The 25,814-nt window shown below is 41.2% G+C and overlaps 1 protein-coding gene across 2 annotated transcripts in view; it reads right to left on the minus strand.

Annotated features, from left to right (window-relative positions):
- The window catches only part of Apoo (apolipoprotein O), a 43,906-nt gene extending 19,830 nt beyond the window's left edge, over positions 1 to 24,076 (minus strand). Inside the window, exons 1-5 of one of the 2 annotated variants that reach the window (XM_021153436.1) lie at positions 24,026 to 24,076; positions 11,172 to 11,279; positions 8,988 to 9,107; positions 3,377 to 3,431; positions 275 to 370 (exon numbers count right to left, since the gene is read on the minus strand). In XM_021153436.1, the coding sequence (XP_021009095.1) occupies positions 275 to 370; positions 3,377 to 3,431; positions 8,988 to 9,107; positions 11,172 to 11,279; positions 24,026 to 24,034 (388 nt within the window). In that variant the 5' untranslated portion in view covers positions 24,035 to 24,076. The other variant, XM_029473540.2, reaches the window with a different exon arrangement.
- Between the last annotated feature and the right edge of the window lie 1,738 nt (positions 24,077 to 25,814).

Consider the following 25,814-nt stretch of genomic DNA (forward strand, 5'->3'; position numbering starts at 1 on the left):
TTTACTCTTTCTGTACCATAGAGCAATATTTGAACAAGTAAATGTGCTTATTAAGTATAACTAATTTCTTTTTCTTACCAAGAGTATAAATTTCTATGTATGTTTAAAGTCAAATGTAACTGGATAAAGACGCACATGAATCATTATGTTAAGAAGTCCACATTCAGGAACCAACTTATTAAAAAGCTATTAAATATGGATAAAGAGCCACACATATATCCCATCTCTCCCATATAAACTGACTCTGGGGGGAACCCTAAAAAATTGCACCTACCTCTAGCAAAAAGGAGTCCAACAAAACCAGCAAAACCAATAACACCGAGTCTTGGGAAAAATCCAGGAGGCGCATTTTGAAGATAGTTATAGTTGTCTATGATGGAATAAGATTGGGAAATAACTCCATAAATTGTTCATTAAAACCAAAAGCAAAAGTCTCATACATAACTAGAACATACAGTACCAAATGTTCCCCAACGATGCATCCTTTGCTTCCTGTTAGTACGTATTTGCTTTGTTTTGTTTTAAGTCTGCTTTCATTTAGTATAAAGCGAACCCATGATCATCCTGCCTCACTCCCATGTGCTGGGATTACGGGTGTGTATCACCAAACCTAGCTCACACTTTTTAAAGACAACATTGCTGTGTGGCCCAGGCTGAATTTAAACTTGCTTTGTATCCCAGACTGGCCTGGGACTCACAATCCTGCTTTACCATGAGTGATGAGATACACACCACCATCAACTGTGACAATATGATTCTTTGCAATACATTCTTTCAGGAACCAAACACATTCAACTCAGAAACCAAGTGTCTTTGCCATCTGAACTCATTATTTGAACTAAAGAACAATATGTTTGGATAATGAAGGAAAACTGCAGTATAAATTTGTGCTGGCTAGGGTTTTGTCAACTTGACACAAGCAGGGTCATCTGGGAAGAGGAACCTCAACTGAGTAATTGCCTCCATCCAATTTGCTTGTAGGCAGGTCTTGAGAGCATTTTCTTGATTAATGCTGATGATGTGGGAGGGCTCATGCCATTTGGGGGTGGAGCCACCTGTGGGAGGGTGGTCCTGAGTGCTAGACCTCGAATGAGAGACCTAGGAACACTCAGTTCTAACTGGGATGCCTGTATCAAATCCCCCATCTCAGGGCTCAAGGAACCCCACCAAAGGGGAGGCAGAAAGAACGTAAGAGCCAGAGGAGACAGAGAACTCCAAGAAAGCAAGACCCTCTAAATCAACATGAACTAAGTTCATATGAACTCTCAGAGACTGAGGCAGCAAGCACAGGGCCTGCAAGGGGCTGCACCAGGTCCTCTGCATAGATATTATGGCTTCCAACTCAGTGTTTTTAAAGATATTTCTGAGGGCACAAACAAGTAGGTCTCTGATTCTTGTGCCTTCCCTTGGGCTCTTTTCCTTCTGTTGGCTTCTCTTGTCAATTTCCAATGTGTTAGTTTTTGTTTTATCTTATATTTTAATATTATCCTGTTTGTTTTCTAATGACAAGCATAAAGGGATGAGAAGGGATCTGGATGAGAAGGGAGGTGGGGAGGAACTGGGAGGAATGGAGGGAGAGAAAACTGTAATCAGGGTATATTATGTGAAAAAAATCTATTTACAACAAAAGAAAAAATAAAATAAAATTGCATTAGTGTTAGAAAAAGAAAAAGGAAGGAACTCAGGCTGAGCAAGCTACGGGGAGCAAGTGAGTAAGGAGCACTCCTCCATGGCCTCTGCTTCAGTTCCGACCCTAACTTCCCTCCAGGGTAGCTTGTAAACTGTTAAGCTGGAATGAACCCTTTCCTCCCCAAGTTGCTTTGGTCATGGTGTTTTATCACAACAATAAAAAGCAAAGTAGAACAAGGTTGATGCTAGAAATCAATAGCCACTCTTGCTGGTCATAGAATTTAATAATTTAAAAATAAATACAACAGTGAGCCTACTGAGGAAGTAACTAATACAACACATGGCCTTATTTGCCATGCCTACGCAGGTCTTAGGACTTGGATTTGCGTGCTATCTCCTTTCCTCTCCTCTCTATGGAACCAGTCTCACAGCAGATTGGAGCCCACTCAGGCACTGCCTGCCTCCTCAGGAAAGCTCATCCTAAGTCATCAGCACAGACACTGCCTCCTTCTCTAAGGTACCAGAAGTTAGAAGTTAGTCTCTGTGCCACCCCTGCTATCTTACCCTAAGCATTGCATCATTCATGTGTGTGTTTTCTGTCTCCCCACACAGAATATATGTTCTCTCACAGTTGATTGCTTAGACTTATATGTTACCTTCTCTTGGTGATAACAGTAGATACTTATCCAACAGATCTTTGTTAAGACCACCACCAGGTACAATGACACATACCTATGAAGTTGTCACGGTGAAACCCATTACTTTGCATGCTAACCTTAAAAATTAATAATTAAAAAAGAATACTGCCAAGAGTTGTTTAATACCAGATGAAGTAATAAACGACTTGAAGCTAGGTCATGACTTCATTCTCTCTCAACTTATCCTTAGCGTTCCCTATGTTTAAAATTCTTCCTGGAAAAGCCTGAGTCCTGTCTCTAAGCACTGATCACATTGAGCCAGCTATGTGTTTGGTATAGAGCTTCTCCAGGAAGACCAGCTGAATTCCTTCCTGCATCTAGATTTTATGCACTTTTTTAAAAAGTTGTTATTGTTATTGTTGTTGTTGTTGTTGTTTAGACTACACAGAGATCTCTCTATGTAGTTCTGGCTGCCCTTGATCTCACTGTGTAGAAAATGTGCCCTTGAACTAGCAGAGATCCATTATTGCCATCTCCCTCCTCAGTGACAGAAATAAAGGCATGTGCCACCATACCTGGCCTGTGCAACATCCATTAATGGCAGCTCACAAATTAGTATAATTCAGAAAATCCGGTGAGGAGTAAGCAAGCTCTAGTGCACTGTAATTTTGTTGCTGTTGTTTGGTTTTTAGCACTGGACCTCACAGATGAGAGTTATTTGACATGGTTGACTTTTTCCTCCTGAGTTACACAGAGTCACTACAAAGACTCTTAAGAAGATGCATCCCATTCTGCTACTGGGAACTTACATCCCCAGCCCTGGAGTTGTTTTTTTGTTTGTTTGTTTGTTTGTTTGTTTGTTTTTTTAATTCTAAGGTACGAGTACTTGCTAGCCCAACAATGCTAATAATGTTGAAGAGATTCATGAAATAAGACTCTTCTGAAACCTAATTCAAACACAGATCATCTTCCAGAAAACATCTAGATAGCTCTAGATTTGTCCATATGATGTCAAAGACTCTGATTTCCAGAGCCTATTTCCTAAAAAGTTAGTACAATAGTTCAATAGGATGAAATAACCAATTATGCCTAATTAAAACTCAACTTACCTACTCCCCACTGGACAAAGTGATCCACCTTGGGTTTAGTATGGGAGTATATTTCCTACAAAGATAAAAAGAAATAGAATGAGTAGGGCTTACTGAATAAATTATCATTATTAACACCTTTTGGTGCTGGGGATGGATCTAGGGCAACAAACACTACCATTAAGCTATACCTCCAGCTATTAAAGTTTTTAAACAAAGGGATCTATGTTCAGTTTTATTGCCTTTTTCCTCCTTTTTAAGGTCCCTTTCACTACAGTAAGCTGTTCATCAGAATGCTTTACTACTGCCACAGGAAGCAAAGAGTCCAAGTAGAATGGGGTTTTGAAAACCCACTTTTAAGACTGAGGGAAATAAGAAAATCAACGAGTTGGAGAGATAGCTGAGTGATTAAGAGTACACATTGTTCTTGCAGAGGAAAGAGTTCAATTCCCAACACCTATGTCAAGTAGCTTATAACTGCCTGTAAGTCAAACTCCAGGAGGATGCAATCCCTCTCTTCCTCACAGGCACCTGAAGTCAGGTACACAGACACACACAGACACACACACACACACACACACACACACACCAAAATAAATCCAAAAAGCGACAGAAAATTGATAGTCTTGATAATCAGAGATGGTCCTTCCCCCCATGAGCAATGCTGGCACCCCAAATCCCAAAGGTCATGTAGGCTGCCAAAACCCCAGCATAGATACTCTACTAGGCCTGAAACTTTGGTCATAAGAACCCCAGGCTACTCAGGCCTGAAGACTAGAAAGAAAACAGAAATCAAGGGGAAAAAATCCAAATATCTATGCAACAAAGATAAACTCAGAAACCAGTTCCTAAACCTGTAATTATCCCAACCCCAGATGACTGGAGGCCAGGGTAAGAACACAACAGGAACCAGGAAAATATGACACCAGCAGAGCCCAGCTATCCTACTACAACATCCTTCACAATAGCCATATATATATATATGTTGGTGTAACTCTAAACAAGCAAGTGAAAGTCCTGTATGACAAGAACTTAAAATCTTTGAAGAAAGGAACTGGAAAAGGTATCAGAAGATGGAAAGATCTCCCTCGGATTGGTAGAATTAACATAGTGAAAATAGCTATCTTACCAAAAACAATCTACAGATTCAATGCAATCTCCATCAAAATTCCAACACAATTCTTTCAGATTTTCAAAGAATAATAGTCAACTTCATATGAAAAACAAAAACGGCAGAATAACTAAAATAATCCTGTACAATACAAGAGCTTCCAGAGTATCACCATCCCTGATCTCAAGCTCTACTACAGACCTACAGTAATCAAAACCACATGGTATTGGCATAAAAGCAGACAGCGCGATCAATCCAACCCAATCAAATGAAAGACCAGCATGTAAATTCACACACTCAGGGACACCTCATTCTTGATAAAGAAGCCAAAATTATACAATGGAAAAAGGAAAGCATCTTCAACAAATGGTGCTGATCTAACTAGATGCAAGTATGTAGAAGAATGCCAATAGATCTATATTTATCTGCACAAAACTCAAATCCAAGTGGATCAAAGACCTCAACATAAAACTGGATACACTAAATCTAATAGAACAGAAGATGAAGAATTGCCTTGAGTGCATTGGCACAAGAAATAACTCCTTGAACAGAACACTAATAGTGCAGGCACTAGGATCAACAATTAATTAATGGGACTTCATGAAACTCAAAAGCTTCAATAAGGCAAAGGACACTGCCAATAGGACAAATCAGCAGCCTGTTATAGAATGGGAAAAGATTTTCACCAACTTCATATCTAACAGAGGGCTAATATCCAAGATATATAAAGAACTCAAGAAACTAGACATCAAAAAACCCCAAAATATCCAATTAAAATATGGGTTACAGAGCTAAACAGAGAATTTTCAATGGAGGAATCTCAAATAGCCAAGAAAGACTTAATGAAATGTTCAACAACCTTAGTCATCAGAGAAATGCAAATAGAAAGGACCCTGAGATTCCACCTCACACCAGTCAGAATGGCTAAGATCAAAAAGTCAAGCAACAGCAGATGCTGGCAAGGATGTGGAGCAAGGGGAACACTCCTTCATTGTTGGTGGGAATGAAAACTTGTACAACCACTTTGAAAATCAACATGGTGGTTTCTCAGAAAATTGGGAATTGATCTACCTCATCCCACTTCTAGCATATCCTCAAAGAACACTCCATCCCACCACAAAGGACACTTGCTCAACTATGCTCATAGCAGTTTTACTCCTAGTAGCCAGAAACTGGAAACAGCCTGGATGCCCCTCAACCAAAGATCGGATAAAGAAAATGTGGTACATTCAAACAATGGAGTATTACTTAGCCACTGAAAAAATAATAACATGAAATTGCAGGTAAATGGATGAAATTAGAAATAAAAATCATGAGTGTGTGAGTGAGGTACCCAGACCCAGAAAGACAAACATGGAATGTACTCACTTCTAAGTGAGCTGTAAAGCAAAGGATAACCATGCTGCAATCCACAGACCCAGAGAGGCTAAGTAGCAAGCAAGGAGGGCTCAAGGGAGACACATGAATCTCCCTGGGAAGGGAAAATAGAATAGTTTTTGCAGTGGGCTGGAGGTGGGTGAGGACAGGAATAGCAGAAGGGGCAGGAAGAGAGGGGTGGGAGAGATAAGTGGAATCAGGGGCATCTCTGGGATGAGGTACAAACCTAGTACAATGGAACTCCCAGGAAACCATGAGGATGGCCCTCTAACTAAGACTCCTACCAATGGGGAATATGGAGCCTAACCTGTAACCAAGCAAGACTTCCAATGGAGGGACTGGGACACCAACCCAGCCACAATTTGTCCTGCCTACAAGATGTGCTGTAGTAAAGGTGGGGTAAGAAACTGTGGGAGTGGCCAATTACTGGTCTAGCTTCAGACCCATGCCACAAGAAGGAGCCCATTCCTGACACTGCCTGGAGGGCCAGGAACCAGAAGGCTGGATAGCCAGGACCTAGGATAGAACCAAACACTGGCATTAAAAAAAAAAAGTCAATGAAATGATTCCTAATGATATTCTAGTATACATATAAATTGGAGCATAGCATAACTGTCTTCTGAGAGACTTCTGGAAACAGATGGAAAGACCCACAGCCAGACATTAGGCAAAAGTTGGAGAAAGTGGGGGGAAGAAGGATTGAAGGAGCTAGAAGGGTCAAGGACACCACAAGAAAACCCACAGAATCCACTAACCTGGGCTCATAGAGGCTCACGGAGACTGAACTGACAATCAGGAAGCATGGATGGGACTGACCTAGACCCTCTGCATGTATGTTATAGCTGTGTAGCTTCGTGTTCTTGGGGACTCTTAACAATGGGAGCGGGGGCTGTCTCTGACTCTTTTCTCTGCCTTTGGGACCCTTCTCTCCTTATCCAGCCTTGATATGAGGGGAAGTGCCTAATCTTATTCTAATTTGTTATGCCATACTCAGTTGCTATCCCTGGGAGGCCTGCCCTTTTCTGAAGAGAAACAGAGGAGGCATGAATAGATGGTGGGAAGGGGTGGTGAGGAGAGGACGGTGAGGAACTGCAGTCAGAATGTAGTATATGAGAGAATATATAAACATTTTTTAAAAAGAGAAGGCTTGTGGTGGAGTCATGAAGCCTAGTGTTCAAACGCCTTTTTTTCTCTGAGACAGCATCTCCTTATGTATCCAGGCAGGCTGCAACCATGCAGCTTCAATACCTTTAGTGCTGGGGTCACAGGCATATGCCACCACGACCAGCTGACAAAAATACTGTCTTACAGAACAAGCAGGCTGGGGTGCAGCTCAGTGGTAAGGTGTGTGTAGAATGTGCTTAGACCATTGATAGAGCTAATATGCTTTTTTCCTTCCTCAATTGGTAAACAGAAAAAAGTTCAACAACAGCATAATTAATGAAATTTAAATTTTTACAAAAAGTCTTGGATGAAAATTGAATTTGCAGATCTCAATTAAAATAAACCTGGATCCTCTTATGCACATTAACATATTATTTTCCTTCCTTTTCAAAATCATGAGCAAGTACAGTAAATATGTACCAAAGCCTACAAAAGCATTCTATAGACTGCAAAATTTGGTTTCAGATATTTAAAATCAGAATACTTTCGGTTGCTTAACAACAAGTGTCTGGAACCTAAGACATTCATGATGAGAGAAGTCAAGCTGTACCTGTAGTCGTCACTGGAGTGGAAAGTTCAGTACTCAAACATGTAATTCTACCCTACTACGTATGCCATCTACTTTCCCATTACAGTACCCAAATACTCTGTAGTCATGCCTGGGGTTTTGGTTGGTTAGTTTTGCTTGCTGTTTCTCTATATAGCCTAGCTGTCCTGGAACTATATATACCAGGTCAGTTTCAGAACTCATGGAAATCCGCCTGTCTCTGCCTCCACAGTGCTGGGATTAAAGGTATGCCCCACCACACCTAGGTAGTCTCACCTGCATGCGTATCCATGATCTGAAATGTATAGGAACAGATGTTTGTTAGGTTTCAGAGGGTTTGGGATTTTGTTTTTGGTTTTTTGGGGTTTTTGTTTTTGGTTTTGGTTTTTGGTTTTTTTTTGTTTGTTTGTTTGGTTTTTTTTAGCTTTTTAGATTTTTAGCTTGGATGTCCCTAGTATGAAAGTCCAAATCCAAAATACTCTCAAATCAGTGATGCTCAGACTGTAGTGATGTGTAGTTTTTAGAGGGAGAGAAAAATCTCATTTTTCTGTATGTGTGTCCATGATAAGCATGTACAGGTATGTGTTATATACAGGTGTGTGGTGCCTGTGTGTAACTGCAAGTTTGGGTGCAGATATTCACCTTTGGGTGTCATTTCTCAGGAGCCATACTGTTTATTAAGATGGAATCTCTCACTAAGACCTGGGTCTTGCTGATCAGGCTAAGCTAGGCGAGTGAACTCCAAAAATCTACCAATCTCTGTTACCCCAATGCTGCAAGTCTATGCCAAGATGCGTACCTATTTTGGGTGCTAAGGACTAAACGCAGGTCCTCAGGGAACTGAGTTATCACCCCAGCAATAACAGCACAATTTTGATATACATGCTTATGTTTTATTCATTTCCTCCCATTGGTGTCACATGTTTACCCTGATATACACAACAGCTTTATAATACCAACCAACAAGGTAAGGTAATTCTTAGCCCTCTGCTCTCTGGCCAAGGTGCCACAGCTCTTCTGATGAGAGCTAACTTCCCCTCACTGCTGCAGAGTGCCAGGCTTGATTGCACTTGCTCTCCGGGTAGCATTAAGGGACACTTAGAAATTAGACACGCTTATCTTTGGATCCTTATTACACCTTTTTCTAAAAACATGAACTCAGGGCTGGGCATGATGGCTTACATCCGTTAACTCCAGCACCTATGCTAGTCAATGAAGCAGGAAGATTGTCAGTCAGTCTGAGGACAGTCTAGGCTATGTAGTGAATTCCATGCCAACTCTACAGAGTGAGGTCCTATGAAGGAAGCGAGAGAGGAGCGAAGGAGAGAGGGGGGAAGGGAGGAAAGAAGGGAAAAAGGAAAGAAACAAACAATAAAAAATGAAAAATTACAGCCAATATAGAATTTCCATTATTAACTCTTAAGTAGATGTACCTGACAGAAACTTGTATATGGCTCACAACGATGTCGGAGTTGTGAGATGTTTTCTTCAAGTTGAGTCCTTGGCTCCTCCACATATTTAGACTGACCCTCAGGAACTGAGTAGAGTGAAAGCTACACATATTAAAACAAAAAGAAAAGCATATACCATGAGATCATGTAACGTAGGATCAGTTTTGTAGGTTAATACCTCTATAAAAATTGATAAATTACAGTTACCCTAAGGGTTGCATGCAACCTCTAACTTTACTTCAGATGATCTTTGTACCTTACTTCCTCAATAAAGACAAGGACAAGTGGACAGGACTGCAAGGTGCTCTGTCTTCTCCCTACCTACTCTACCATTTTGTCTTGGTAGTGTGGGGTATTAAACCTATGCAAGGCAAGCCCTCTATCAGTCTACAGAAGTGATATCTTACCTTAAACTTAAAGTGGAAAAAATTCTGCTATTCTAATGAGTGAAAGGAGGAGTTTGGTGGGGGATTGCATTTTCAGGGAGGGTATGTGTCATGGTGCACATGTGGCAGTCTGAGGACAACTTATAAGAGTCAGTTTTCTCCTGCCATATGGGTCCTAGGGATCAAACTAAGTCATCAGGCTTGGCAGCAAGTGCCTTTATCCACTGAGCCATTTTACCAGCCCATAGGTTTTGTTTTGTTTTTTGTTGGTGGTGGTGAGGTTTTTTTTTTTTTTTTAAGAAAAAAAAAAGGCTGAGAGTACTGAAGAATAACTGTTTATATGGCAAATATCAGGCTGCTACTGATCAAAGCAGGTGAGCAAACTCATTGCCCACCTAGAAAAGAGCCTTCTCAGTAGCCACCATTAGCCACCTCTTCCCCATTAACAGTACTAAGGCCTGAGAGAAGAGGAAAGAGAAGCTAACTAGCTTTATATAACACTATTCAAGTAATCTCGCCTAGCCACCAGAGACTTCAGTACATCCCTTTATTCCAAGGTAACAGACATCGACTAAAATAGAAATTCCAAATAGTTACTGGGAAATACAGACAATAAAGAATATGAACAATGCAGAGAAGATATCTTATTTATTTTGTTGATCTAGTATGTACTAAATATTTAGTTAGGCATCTCTAATTTTGCCAAGAACCAGAAAGAATCTAAGCCTTTAAATTCTTTGAAAGAAAAAAAAAGTGAATATTTTGGATAAGCAGTCCAGAATCAGGCAGGCCACGCCAAAAAGTGAGTTGTACAGAGACCCCAACTGAACAATGCATAGAGAGTGAGAGCTTTTGGAACAGTCAACCCTAAATGGGATGTCTTCACCAAATCCCTCCCCTCAGAGCTAAGGGGGCTACACAGAGTAGGAGCACTGTAAGACCCAGAGAGAGTGGAGGACTCCAAGAAAATCGTGCTCTCCAGACACAATAGGACTGAAGCACAGATGAACTCAGCATACACAGGGCCTGTATGGGTTTAAGCTAGACAGGGCCTCAGTGCTCAGAAAAGGAATTAGACAAATCAAGATGCTATCTCCAAATGACATCCTCTTGCAAAGGAAAAACTAGTTCTCACCAATGAAGTCTCACTGAGTGTATTAAACACACTTTAGGAGCAGGCCTCGTGCCCAGCAGTAGGTGGTCAATACAAACGTACTCAATGGTAATTCTGTAGACTTTCTGTCTCATACTGATTGCTTTGGTTTTTTGTCTTACTAATCTTCTGTTTGTATATTATGTTTTCAGATTTTGTTTTATGAGAGAGAGTGTGTGTGTGTTTCTCATGGTTTTTCTTTTTCTTATGGTTTGGGATTTTTCTTTGCCTATTTGTTTTCTAGAGAGATACAGACAGAAGTGTGGAATTGGGGAGATAGAAAGGATCTGGGAGGAGTTGGGGAAAGGAAAATCATGATCAGAATATATTGCATAAAAATAATAGAAAATAAGTACTTACTAGGAAAAGTGATTTGTGCTTTCTAGCAATTTCCCATGGAGAAAACAAACTATCAGAAAATGTATAGGTAGGTCTTCTTTTTAAATATTTTCTAAGTGTGCCAAGGAAATACATTACTATTCAGTATCTCAAAGAGTAAAAAAAAAATAATAATAAAACTACAAGTCTTTTATCATCTTGATATATAATTTATAAAAACTCTCCCTAACTAAGTCGGATGTTTATAGTGTGCCATTTAGTATCCTCATCACCTCATGAGTTCGTTACCTCATCGACCTTCATGTAACTTTTGTGAGGCGAGTCCTTTTTGGGTGCTGCATAGACTCTGAAGGTGAGCAGGCTCAGGCTGGCTGGCCCCACAGATCTCTGAATCACCTGAAATACGAAGGTAGTTGTCAATCTTTTCTCCATGCGACAAATCAGGTACATACAATATAAGCAGGCCCATAACCTCAGCCACTCACAGGAAGAAAAGCTTACTTTGAAGTAAATGCATTTTTGAAATTCTGGGGATATCAAAACATAAGCATGTATTGTGGAAGAGTTCAAACTTCAAGACTTTCTCTTAATTTTCCAAAGACAAAAGTAACAAAGCTTTCAATTGAAAAATTAAAAGACACAGCTAAACAAATTGATACCAATTTATATATGATATGTATACCTGAAAACTGTCTGTGAGTATGCGGCCAGCCTGGTCTACAGAATAAGTTCCAGGACAGCCAGGGCTACTACTTAGTGGCTCAAGAAACAAAAAGAAGCCCCAAGGTCATCTTAGGCACTGCCCTCAATCCTTTTGGTCACTACGCTCTGGTAATTGTGTCTATTAAATGATCTCACTTCTCCGAACTCTTCTTTATCCCCTACTTTATCCCTTTACTCCTTGCACCCTCATTTTTTTCCCAGATGGTTTCTAGCAGCATCCTAATTGGTTGCCTAGCCCACTATAGATTCAAAGCACCACATGAGAAACAATGATCTATCTAAACTACAACCCTGATTAGATTCGTCCTTTTCTTACTTGAGGTCCCCCCGGCCCCGCCAGGACTATTACATAAACCAAAGATTTACTATAACCTGCTACAACCACTTTCTCTAACCTCATCTGGCCACCAAGCATGGACTTTCTGGTTTTCTCTCATGCGGTTTTTCCAGCTACCTGGGTTTCCGTTCACTGAGTCCTATGACCGTTTTGTCTTTTTCCAGCGGACTGCCTTTTTTAAAGCAGAGAGGACTGGTGCTTTTACTTTACTTTTTAATCTATGTATTTATGCCCATCAAGCTCTCCCTAGCAGGTTAAAACCCCTCTCGGAATGAAGTGTGTTTTACTCCTATTTCTACTGCTGCAGCTGTGCCTAACACAACAGAAATGTTTGGCGACTGCTCATGCATGACCTGTTATAATGAGACAGAGGGAATAGAGGAGAGAACGGTGAAGGATGCTGTTTTATCTCAGGGAGCCTCACTTTAGAATCATAGAAATCATAGTACAAAGATTTGCAAAAACTGTAATACAAACCACTAAGCCACTTGGTAACACAAATCCTTACTCCAAGAATTCAGCTGCTTAAAATTCCACAGTAAGAATTCCAATATATCAGAGATTTTAAATATAGCTAATTAAGATCCAAATTGAGGCAGTATTCTTGAGTACAAGGTCAGCTATAAGCTATAGAGTGAGATCAAGGCCAGCCTAGGCCTCATAGCCAGGCCCTGTCTCAAACAAAATCCAAAAAGACTCAGGCAATCTATGGATTAACTCTTCAGCTCCAGCCACAAGAGTGGAGTCCTGGAAGTTAGCCAAGATAATAAACCTAGCAAGGTCATAAACATGCAGATCACAGAAATTAAACTGTTCTTGTGGCTCTGCACATTAAAGAGTACTGCCCAGAATTCTGCAGCTTCGGAACCACATTCTTTCCCAGGAAAATTGCTTTAAAAACAAATGGAAAATTCAAGTTAAAGTGCTTCCAAATCCCCAAGTCCCTGACAACTCACCTTCTAACTCCATGGAATGAGTATCCAGCAGGAAATCTCTTCTGTTTTTAAAGTAGGAGGCCTATGCTGGCTGGTTTTATGTCAACTTGACACAGCCTACAGTCATTTGAGAAATGGGACCCTCAACTAAGAAAATGTCTCCATAAAATCAGGCTGCAGATAAGCTTACAGGGTACTTTCTTAATTAGTGATTATTGTGGGAGGGCCCAGCCTATTGTGGGTAGTACCACCCCTGGGCTCTATAAGAAAGCACAGAGTAAGCTATGAAGAGCAAGCCAGTAAGCAGCACTCCTCCATAGCCTCTGTATCAGCTCCTGCCTCCAGGCTCCTGCCTTGTTTGAGTTCCTGTCCTGATTTCTTCAATGATGAACAGTGATGTGGCCTAATAAATCAATCCTGCCCATAACAATAATAACCCTAAGACAAGGCCTTTTATTTATTCTTCCAGAAGTAGCTACCTTTCATCTTACTAGGCTTTCCATTTAAATTATGTAGCTCTTTCCTTTCCAATAAAAGACCTTTTGTATGCCTAGAAACACAAGAGGTTTCAGAATCACCAGAGAACTGTTTTAAAAGCATACATTCCAGCACCTTCTCCTAAAGAGTCTGACTTGGTAAATCTAAAGAAACCCAAGAACTTATTTCTACCCTCAGCCAAGTTTCGAAAATCACTATTCCACAAGATGCTTAGGGAACAGATACTGAACATAAGCTAGTATGAATAATCAAGTTCACTTATTTTTAAGAACATTTTAAAGACACTGGAATGAAAATTGTCCAAAAACTAAACAGCAGCATGACTAATTTATACTCCAGAATAGCCTCACTTAATCAAGGGACACTAACTCTCCTCTTCCTTCTCCCCCTTCTCTAGGGGAGGGGTACTAGGAATTAAACACAGAGGCTCTTACATGTTGGGTAACTGCTCTATACCATTTGAGCTACATATCAGCCCTGACACTCCACTTTCAGTGCTCAACCTTAACCATCTATTTACCTTCTAGCTCCCTCCATGAACTATTTTGATTTTGTTTTTTAAAGATTTTATTGGGGGGGGTGTTAACAGGTGCTTGTGAGCCACCTGATGTGGGTTCTGGAAACCAAACTCTGATCTTCTGAAAGAGAAGCGGGAGCTGCTAACTGCAGAGCCTCTCTCCAGCACTTTTTCTTTTCTTTCTATCTTCGTTGTTCTTCTCTTTTCCTTTTAACAGTTTCTGGAGTTTTGTTTTATGGTGGTAGTGGTACTGAGACTAGAACCCAGGCCCTCAGTAATGCTAGGCAAGCCCTCTACCACTAAAGCTACAACCTAGACTACAACTTTACTTTTTGAAGCAGGGTCTTATATAGCCCAGCCTGGCTTGGACTTGATAGTTACCAAAGATGACCCTAAACTTCTGACCCTCATCGCCACCTCCTAGTGTTGGAGTTACATGTGAGGACCACCATGTTCAGTTATGTGAACCAAGGGCTTTGTACATAAGAGGCAAAACATTCTACCAACTGAATTATATTCCCAGTACCTAAATTTATTTTAAAATAAACAGTAATCACACACACACACACACACACACACACACACACGCATGTGTGTGTATATATATATATATTTTTTTTTTTTTTATTTAGCAAAGTCACCCAACAGTATGAAGTTTAGAGTCAGTGTTATTGGGAATGGCCTCTGTAAAAAGCAATAACAACAACAACAACAAAAAAATCCAAAGGTTTAAAACATGAAGATAATTTTTTGAACACACCACAATCTTTGTAGCTATATCCACAGAGGATATATGGGGTCCCATTTAACAGCTGCTACATTTACAATATATTAAAAATAGTTTCAATCGAGTCCTTTTTAATCAAGGTCAGATAGAATTTCAACTATAACCAAATCAAAGTAATTGACTGCAAAATTTATGTGAACAAATCTATAATGCTTTATTTTTATTTTTCAAGTGTCTTCTTACCTGGCCCAATGGGCTTTGAGCTCTCCATGCTCCTCCCTCCATATCCTGGGAACTGAGGTGATGAATATGTACCATCACCCCCGGCTCTATTGTTTTCATTATTGCACTCTAGCTATTAGATAGCTGTCATATAGCCTGTGCATTAAAATGCACAGCTCTTTCCAAAGTCATACAAAACCTTTTTTGTTGTTGTTGTTTTGTTTTTGTTTTTTCGAGACAGGGTTTCTCTGTGTAGTCCGCCTGCTCCTGCCTCCCAAGTGCTGGGGTTAAAGGTGTGTGCCACCATGCCCAGCCATATAAAATCATTTTAAGTCCCTGTGAAATGTTACTTGAATATTTTTAAAGTAAATGTCATTCACAATTAGATATTCCTATACTTACTTACAAAAAGAGATATAGCTACATTTCCCCAAAAAATGTTCAACTAGTTCTCACCAATCATCTTTTCTCCCATAGTTTCCATTCTGGAAGCATTTATTCATTTGCAATAGACTACTCCTCCGCTAAGAGTGTGATGTGGCAGGGTTACACACCGGGTATACTTCAAGACCCTGAATTCCATCTTTAGCACCACACACACTAAAAGTATTTCCTTTTGATTCCTCAGTTGTTTAAGAGGTAAAAATCTAAAATGAAGGGGCTAAAGACATGGCTCCGTGGCTAAGAGCATTGGCTGTTCTTCCAGAGGAGCCAAGTTTCACTCCTAGCACCCACATGGGAGCTTACAATTGTCTGTAACTACATTTTCAGGGGATCTAATGGCCTCTATGGGCGCCAGACACACACATAGTACATAGACATGCAAGCAGGCAAAACACTCATGTGAAATAGGTTTTTTAAAAAGTCTATGAAAACTGACCACAGTTTCAAAGTTACGCTTGTTCTAAACAACTAACATAAAACCAAAAGATATGTGCAATTTTTATGGTAAAACAAACTGATGAAAACAACCAATAATTTGGTCCAAATAACCCTACATTGATGTCCATAAGAACATATTACTAATAATTTCCTATAAACTGAATTTAAAAAGAGAAACATTTCAAATTCTAGAAACATCAAAATAGACCTTGCCCTAAACAGGCACTCAAATCTCCATGTTACAGACAGAAGCCCCCCAGCTCTGCATACAAATAGCCAAATGGCCTACCACTGAGCTACACTGCACTTCTAGCCCTCCCCAGCTTTCTTTCTAGGCATAGTGACACCTGACTATAATCCTACAATTTGGGAGGTGAAAACAGGAAACTCAAGAGTTCAAAGCCAGAAGCTAAAGAGATAGCTCAGTGGCTAAGAGCACTTGCTGCTCTTGTAGAGGACCTGGGTTCAGTTTCTAGCACCATATGGTGGCTCACAACCATCTGTATGTAGTTCCAGTCGCAAGGGATTCACACCCTCTTCTGACCTCCACAAGCACTAAGTACCCACATGGTGCACCCACATACATGCAAGCAAAACACTCATACACATAAAATAAATAAATCTAAAAAATTTCGTTTTAAGAATTCAAGAACAAAACATAAAAAAAAAAAAAAGTCCAAGACAGCAGAAGCAGACACCTACAGTGAACTGGCAAAGAAAAGCAAAGAAGTATTCGGGAAAAGAAACATCTCAGATCATTGTCCAGGGCCTGAATCCTTCCCAGAAACCTGACTGCAAGGATCACTACCACTGAAGATGTCAAGCACCTCGCTCGAAAGCTGACTCAGGGAGTTATAAATAAGGAGCTGAAGTACCGTAAGAACGCCAAGGATCTAGAGCGCAATGAGAATGTGAAACACAAAACCAAGTACATGCAGAAGTTCAGGCTTGTTTACAAACCTAGAGAGGACACTGAACTAGAGTGACATCAGGCCAAAGTGGATGGAGTACAAGCGAGTGGAGCGGAAAGGATGAATCCTGTAGCTTCTGCCCTACCCCAAGGCCAGGGCTGTGCTACTGATGCGATGACCCACCATCCTGAGCAGTTCAAACTTGCAAGTGTCAGCTGTAAGCTGCAAAAGTGAGCTCTGTCTCCAAATGACCCCTAGTTGTGAGCTACCGGGGTAACAGCTACAGACCATCAGAGGCGTTAAGTAACCTAGGGAAGACCTTGGCTACAGGATCCCATTCTCAAAACTGGGTCTCCCGCTTGGCAGTGCTGACAGTGCACAAACGCATGTGCATGCACCCTTCCCCCAAGATCCTTTACCCTGACGAAACTTATTATATTTCAATGCATATGTGAATATATTGAAAATAATTTATTTGTTTTTCCTCAGTTTTTGTTTGTTGTTAGCATCTATGTGCTGGAATCATGGAAAGACTTTGTAAGGATAGTATAAATTCTCCTGCAAGGGTTAATTTATCATGTAAATATTCCAAAGCAGCTAGAGACACGAGCTCTGGGGGTACTGGTTAGTTCATCATGTTGTTCCCCCTATAGGGTTGCAGATCCCTTTAGCTCCTTGGGTACTTTCTCTAGCTCCTCCATTGGGGGCCCTGTGATCCATCCAATAGCTGACTGTGAGCATCCACTTCTGTGTTTGCTAAGCCCCAGCATAGCCTCACAAGAGAGAGCTATATCAGGGTCCTGTCAGCAAAATCTTGCTGGCGTATGCAATAGTGTCTGCGTTTGGAGGCTGATTATGGGATGGATCCCCTTGGTCTTGCAAACTTTATATGCCTCAGTACAGTGGAACACGAGGGCCAAGAAGTGGGAGTGGGTGGGTAGGGGGGTGGGGGGAGGGTATGGGGGACTTTTGGGATAGCATTTGAAATGTAAATGAAGAAAATACCTAATAAAAAAAATCAACTGAAAAAAAAATATTCCAAAGCAGGCTGCCTTGTGGTTTTGGCCAGCCTTGTGCTATGTCAATAAGCTTGGTTTACTGCTTAAGATCACTTTACTTTATCCAATTTTTACTGAACTTTTTATGTAGACAATAAAATCAATTAAAGAACTTGGGGAAAAAAAGAGTTCAAGAACAGTCATGGCTATGCAGCAAGTTTGAAGAGCAAGTTTGAAGATAGCCTGAGTTATTTGAGACCCTGCCTAAACAAACAAATGAGCAAACAAAAGCAAAAAAAAAAAAAGAAAAAGAAAAAGAAAATAAGAAAAAGAGAAGAAAAACTACCTTCTGCTACTGCAAACAGAATTTATGAGCTTTTGATCCTGTAGCTTGTACCAAAGCAGCTGATATTTCCTAGTTCTTCTGTATCTACTATAATCTTAAAATATAAGCAAAAACTGAGGCTTGAAAAAATTATTAATATATTTTCCTCACAGAAAACCATTTTATCTTCTGGGTGGGGTGGGGGTACAAATGAATGTCACTACAAAATTAGGCCAATAAAGCCAAGAAAATATATTTCGTCTAGAATTGCCTTATGTTTTAACTGTAAAAATAGCTATCTAATTGTGTCAGATATACATAGAAAAGTAACAAAGCTGTGTAATAAACAGGGAAGAAATCCCCGGCCAAAGAGTGTGATTTCTGTTCATTCTGGCGGCTCCTGACTCACTCGGAATGCACGTGACACATATATCTGAACTTCCTCATCCAGTTCGAAATTGATTGCTGAATACCCAAAACTCCAGAAAGGCTTCCCTCTCTACCCTCTCTGAATAGTGTCATAGATGCTGCTCCGTCATTTAGAAGGTAAGGTAATAAGAAGGGAAAGTTGTAGGTGAATAGTCCTTTACTTCAAGTCTTGCTCCCAAATGAACCTGCATAACTAAAACTATACATTCTTTAACAGGAAGCACTATGTTATCTATCACTGTAAAACCTTCCTAGACCTAGGTTTCATCTCCCAAATACAGAACTCCAAACCCTAGGGAGAACTTCCTTCAGCCTCATCTGAGCTACTTCTATGAATTATGTGCTTTAAAGAAACCTATGAATATTTTCAAGCAAAAATCATATCTAAGATTCAACTAGTTGATGACAATTTGGATTTATGGTGAAAATCTTTGTTTAAAGAGGAATAAAGACAAGATAAATTAGTATTGGGGCTTTCCATAGCAACCTTAACAGAGCTCTGACCAGATCCTAAAGATGAGTTCAGAAGCAGGTCTTTCTAGGCGGCGTCAGTTCTCAATGCAGTTTAAGAGCCCTGCATTACTCTTTGCTTACTTATCCATCTAACCTATGTCATAAGACGATACAAGAAGCAGCCCCTCCAATGTGAAAAGAGATTCATTTCAGCCAGCACAGAATACAAGCTGCTATTTCACAAGGACTGACATTTGTGGAATATGAGAAAGAGATCTATTGCTATTTCCATTTAAAGTGTTCAATATGAATATACATATCTGAATTACAATCCACTGAGTATGTATGCTTCCCAATTAAAACAATGAACAAGAATTTCTGAATCTCTCTAGCACCTTCAGAGGGTTCCTCATCTTCACAAAACCAAGGCCAATAAAAAATTCTTAAGTGGAAACTAGTATTAGCTCCGAATAAAAATATACTACATGGCATGAAGACATCTCAAAAGAAGTCTGAAGGCAGGTAACTAGTTCAAATGAGTTTTAAAGGAAATTCACTCAACATATAAGTACACTATAGTGCATAGTAGTACCATAAAAATACAGCTTAATTCTCACTTTAAGGCTTTTGGCATACTGAAAACTATAATAAAACTAATATAAACTAGGGGGAAACTTAGAAAAAGTCTAAAATATATCTTCTCTAAGATCTAATTTGATTATTACTGTAGATAGGAGAATGTGAGTTTCCCTCTGTGGTAACATGGAGCTGTTCAAGGTCCTAACATTGAACACAAGTCTCCGATGACTTTTTGTGACACAGGGTCTCTCTACACAACCCTGGCTGTCCTGGAATTCACCATGCAGACCAAGCTGGCCTCTAACAGAGATCTGCCTGCCTCTGCCTCCTGGGTACTGGGATAAAAGATGTGCACCACCATGCCAGCTCCTCTACCACCTTTGTGTGAGCATTTTCTTTATCATTTAGAAAACCCATTCAACCTTGCCTGGTTAACATCAAAGGTCAGCGCAAACATGTATCCACTGCTGGTCTTCTATGTTTGTTCTCGAAGTTGTGTGACTGTTCCACAAACTGGACTTAGATTCTTTAGCGATTCTAATGTCATAGGTCTAGAGTCCCTCCTGCCAGTCATAAAAATGTCCACTAAGCTTCACAGATGACTCAAACATGCAATCGAAGTTGAGAGCCATTCTATTATAATGTACTTGTTACATTTGTACCAATAGCCACTGTAAGACTTAAATCAAAATTTTACAATTACCTACAAGTATTGAAAACCTAGAGTTCACTGGACTCCATCTAACTAATAAACTTGGGGGCTGGAAAGATGACTTAGCAATAAACAGTGCTTGATGCTCTCCTAGAGGGCCCAAGCTCAGATCCTGGTTCCCAGCACCTATGTCAAACAGCCGACAACTACCTCTAAATCCAGCTCTAAGGGACCCAGAGACCTCTTCTGGCCTCCAAGGTACCAGCATACACATGGCATTCACTATGACATACATATAAATGAAACATAAAATAAAATTAATTTCTAAAGTAAAACTGAACTATGTGAAAGGCCCTCCAACTATATCTTAAATAACCATGGTAGCTGGCTAGATTTGGGAACTCCTTCCAGATAAGAACTCAGTCATTGTACTTGTATTCCACAGAACATTAACTATGCCCAGGCCATAGCCAGACAGTGATAAAATCTATGAAGTAAATCAAATTTAGCATCACACATGGAGAATATATGTATTCAATATTGAAACTTCCTGCTACAACATAAAGAAAAACTGTTTTCAACAACAGAATCCAAATTCTGGTGCACTTTTCAAATGTGATTTTTTAAAAATCCACTAATGTTCCCTACTGCCTTGAATGTGAATAGCCAATTCAAAACAGTGGTCACAGAGCTGGAGAAATGGCTCAATGGTTAGGAGTATATATTATTCTTACAGAGGACCTCAGTCCAGTTTGCAGCACCCACAACAGTCAGCTCATAAATATCTGAAATTCCAGCTTTAGGGAGCCAACATTTCTTTGACCTCATTGGACACATACATAAGCACACGTAAATAAATAATACAATTCTTAAAGGAACACAATGGTCAGATATGCCCTCAATAAGCTACATACATTGTACTTCCCTGTCAACACCTATACTATCAACTTTTGCTCCTTCTACCTCATCTCCCTAAGCTGGCAATTCCCAAAGATGGACCAGTCCCATCATTTATTCTGTCCCCTCCAAGCAGAGACCTGTGATAGCGAAACTCTCAGCAAAACTTTTGCAAAGCATTTTGCTCCTGGTTTGTACCTCTTCCAAATCCTACCCATTCATAAATCCATTGACCTCAAAAAACCAGGGTACATTCACTAAGGATCTTACTAAATAAATTCTTAAACATTCAAAGTGTGATGACCAGCAGCATCAATGACATGGAGATGCTCAAAAAAAAAAATAAATAAATAAAAAGAAAGAAAGAGAGAGAGGAAAAAAAAAAAGGAAAATCTGAGGTCCTATCCCAGTCATATGCACATTCAAGTTTAATGGGCTGTGGCTCTGAACTGCTAATACCTGGTATCATTCTTCCTATCCTCAAATAAAATTTGTCATTCACTGACACATTATTTGAGTTATATATATATCTATTTTTATATATAATAGTGGAAGGCACTGTGTACACTACCAGAGGAGAAAGATAAATACCAACCCAGCTACAAACCCTGTGATCTATAATGGTGACATGACTGCAAGACAAGCTGGTGCAATAGCAGCACAAAAGTTGTGGGAGTCACCAACCAATATTTAATTAGAACTAAGGCCCATACCATGAGGTGGAACCCATACCTGACACTGCCCAGCTGCCCAAAACCCTGAGACTTGATAACCCCATGGACCTAGCAGAAATCCAAATACTACTGTTCTGCTAAAGAATGTAGCAATAAAATGACTCCCAATGACATTCTGCTATATTCATTGATCAGTGTCTTGCTCAACCATCATCAAAGAAGCTTCGCCCTGCAGCAGACGGATGGGAACACATACAGACACCCACGACTGGACAATATGCAGAAAGTGACAGATCTTGGACCAGTCAGTCCTAAATGGGATGTCTCCATGAAAACCCTCCCCTCAGGGCTCAGAGAACCCTGTAGAAGAGGAGGAGGAAAGTCTGTAAGGACCAACAGGAATGGGGACCTCAGGGAAACAGGGCCTTCTAAGCAAAGCATGATAGACACACATGTGAACTCACAGAGACTATGGTATCATGCACAGGCCTGCAAGGGTCTGCACCAGATAGGGGCCTGGTGTTAGCAGAAGTGGACCCAGGTTCCATTCCCAGCACCCACATGGTATCTAACTAACATTTGTAACTCTAGGTCCAGGGGATCATATTCCGTCTTCTGGCCTCTGTAGGTACCAGGCAAGTATGTGGTACACAGACATATATGCAGACAAAACACTAATACACATAAAAAATAAAACAGATGTTCAACACAACTAAAGAAACAAAGAACCCCTGGAATTTCCAAAACATCCTCAAAGTGGGTAGACCAGTCAGTGAGAACCATTGTTTTACAATCGCATTTTTTATCTGAGTCATAAACCTATGCTAATCTTTCATGTCCATCAATAAATTAAATGTAGCAGGATCATGAAAGATTTTCAAAGAGCCAAAGTCAGTGCACACTTGTACAAACTTATCTGAACATACCCGACATGGGCCTTGTTGGCTGAAGATTCAGTTTCCAATTACACCTTTTCATGAAGCCATCCCTTTTCCCTGTGCTTACGCAGTGGTCCTGTTAGCCTAAGCTAACCAGAGACTAGCATTCCCTGGCAACTGCAATGAGGCTAGGGACAGACACCTGACCCATACTGGTCCAATCAGACCTGAAGAAAAACCATACTCCAAGCTTGGGAGTTTTATCCTCTCCTCTTCCCCTAGTGAAAAAGAAAGTACTGTTATGTCAGTCATCTTGAAACCATAAGACCGACAATGCCATAGTAAATGCCATAGTAAACCCTGATGGCATTGCTGAGCCAACAAATCTGAGTTCAGTGTCCATCCTTCCTCTGTGTTTAGTGACATAATTCCCCTCAGTATTTAACAATTAGATTTTATTACCCTAATTTCACAATCAGGGGGGAAACAGGCAGTTAAGTGGAGTTAAGTGAAGCCATGGTCTCATTTTGCAGCCCTTACTACTGTGCCTCAAACACTGCAGCTGCAAGAAACTTTGAAATGAGTATCACAAGTCTGAAATTTCATTAGCACCATTCTGTAAATATTGTGTTTCTTGAGACTTGATTTTGTAGATTTCTGGCTGCCTGTGGTTATTTTTTAAGACAGAAACTTTATGTAACACTGGTTGTCCTGGAAATCGCTATGTAAACCAGGCTATCCTCGAACTCATCTTCATAAATTCATCCACTGCCTCTGCCTCCTGAGTGCTGGAATTAAAGGTATGCACAGCCTGTGAGGTTTTTTATTTTTTTTAATGACAAAATATATTTGCCGTTTAAGAAAGAATAATTTTATGCTAAAATACAGGTTTTTGAAAGTCTTCACTGTAAATGTCCATCTTACAGAGGACAGTTCGAAAAAACTGTAAGAGGGGAGAAGAGTCGACTTCATACTAATGCTCACTGGGCAGTAAAGCTCCAGCTACGCGCGCGCGCACACACACACACACACACACACACACACACACAGACATCCCCCCCCCCCGCCCCCCAAGCCAGCATCCCGGACATCCTCCGAAGCTGACCCTCCCCCACCCACGGGCCAGGTTCTGAAACTTGATCCTGCCAAGCAACCAAAGCCACAAACCCTGCAGCGCCCAGACCTGGCTTCATCCTCCTCACAACCCCAAAAGGGCATTGGCGAGGAGGTGGGCACGATAGAGGCGTTTTAACTTTTCAAAGTGTTTCATTCGCGAGAGAGCTCAAAGGGCCGATCCCACCAATCTAGGGTTTCACTCCACAGCCTCACAGGTGCAGATACCGAGCGCTGAATGAACCGCCGCCAAGCCAGAATTTAGCCCGGAGGTGAAAAAGGCCTCACGAGGAACCGAGTCTGGTCCCCAAAAAGGCGCCACGGGAGCGTGGGGAAGCTCCTGGAGGCTGAGAGGGGACAATGACAGCTGTGACCCGGCTCCACATTCTCACCTTGAACATGTCGCTGGCAGCCGCGGCTCCGGCAGGGTCACCCCTCCCTTGGCCCCTCCCACTATAAAAAAAAGGCAACTACGGTGGCCGGGTTAGATCCTGATTCCCTTGACCACGAGCGAGCACGAGATGATGCTGTGACGCCAGCTTAACCCGCCAAAAGCTCAAGCGTGCGCCGCTAGGTGGCGTGTCGCGTTGCTTAGCAACCGAGAGGCGCGCGCGGGAACCTAACAAATTCAAACCCCGCCTCCCAGACAGTCCTGCCTCCTTGCTGGCTGTTGCTAGGCGGCAAAAGGCTGCAGGTCCGTGTGGGCGTGTGGGCGGCCGCACGCTGAGGCGAGAAGAAGGCGGTTCTCTGGCTCCCTGCCGCGCCGGGGACTGGCTTTCGCCTCCACTGCCAGGCTCGGGCTGCGAGGGTTGAGAATCCTGCACGCTGAGGCAGCCAGGCGGTGGCGCCCGACGGACGAGGGTAAACTGCACCAGCCTCATAGGGAGAAGCAGCGGATCGAGCCGACCTTGGGGCATCGATTTACCTCATAAAAAAAGGTTTTTCCCCTTAAAGAATTTACCTTGCGCTGAACGGTCCTTAAGTTTTACGTTTAAACTAAATGTAACACGTCGCTTACTTGTGAAAAACTGACCGGTACCGGTGTTTTTCCTTTTAAAGTACTAAAGTGTAAATCTGGCAATCAAATATTGGTCCCATTTAATACTTGTAGACGTAAAATGGCAGTATTTGGCTATTTGCGAGAAAACCCGGCGTTGACACTGGTTTAATAATTTCATTTTTTCCACCCAAGTCTATGGGCACAATTCTCACGGCCGAGCGTCCAAGGCTGTGAAAAATCTAAGGCTAGGATTCAACTCCAGGTAGGCTGCCTTGTGAAATCTCAGCGCTAGCCTCAGGGAACACTAGCGGGTCCGATAAAGACGGCGTATTTCATATTTCGTTTCTGCCCTAATTCGACAGAAAATGGAAGAAGCCCCGTGGGCGGGCGTCCTGGAGATGCGGAGATTTTTTCAGTGTAAGGTCACTTGTCCTTTTACCCAGAGACTGATTGGGACACACCTGTCCTTAAGGAAATTAGGGGGGTTTTTATTCGCTGAGGGAGAGAGAGAGAGAGAGAGAGAGAGAGAGAGAGAGAGAGAGAGAGAGAGAGAGAGAGAGAGAGAGAGAGAAGGAAAAGGCGGCGCGCCGCGCGTCTGGGACAAGCTGGAGCGCTTCGGTAAGAAGAAGTTAGGTTTTTCGTAGTATCGGAGCTTTAGTTTAGTGATTTGTGGTCAAAGTTTTTTGGGTTTTTTATTTTTTTAAAGCGGGACTTTGCGGTGTTCGCAAGTTTCAGGGAAGAGAAAGCCCTGGGGCTCAGCCTACTGCCGGACCAACTTCCAAATGTTACGAGCGGCTTTTTTTCCCCCTTCTCAACAGAATTGTGTGTTCCGAGCCATCTCCATCTCCAGACCCTTAAGGAGAAATACTGAATAGACTCGGAAGGCTCTGCATCAGTAAGGTAACATCTTAGAAGTGGGAAGCATGGTGATAAGTTACAGCCAAAGCGCTTGCTTAATGCCAGGAGTTGCGGGGGTATGTGAACTAGGAAAAGAAGGAAATGACAATTTCACCTTCACTAAACTCTAACTGAACTTTAGCATTTCTTTTAAGTACGGTGTAGGCAACAAACCTTAGTATTAGCAGTACTTGCGAGTGTCACCAATAGAAAGCAGGTATTTTCATAACCATTTACAGTCACGGCAGCTAACTAAAAATATCGCTTATGCTCATTACTACAAA

This window comes from Mus caroli, unplaced genomic scaffold, assembly GCF_978045245.1.
Source record: "Mus caroli unplaced genomic scaffold, Mus_caroli_1 scaffold_5, whole genome shotgun sequence".
Classification (NCBI taxonomy): domain Eukaryota; kingdom Metazoa; phylum Chordata; class Mammalia; order Rodentia; family Muridae; genus Mus; species Mus caroli.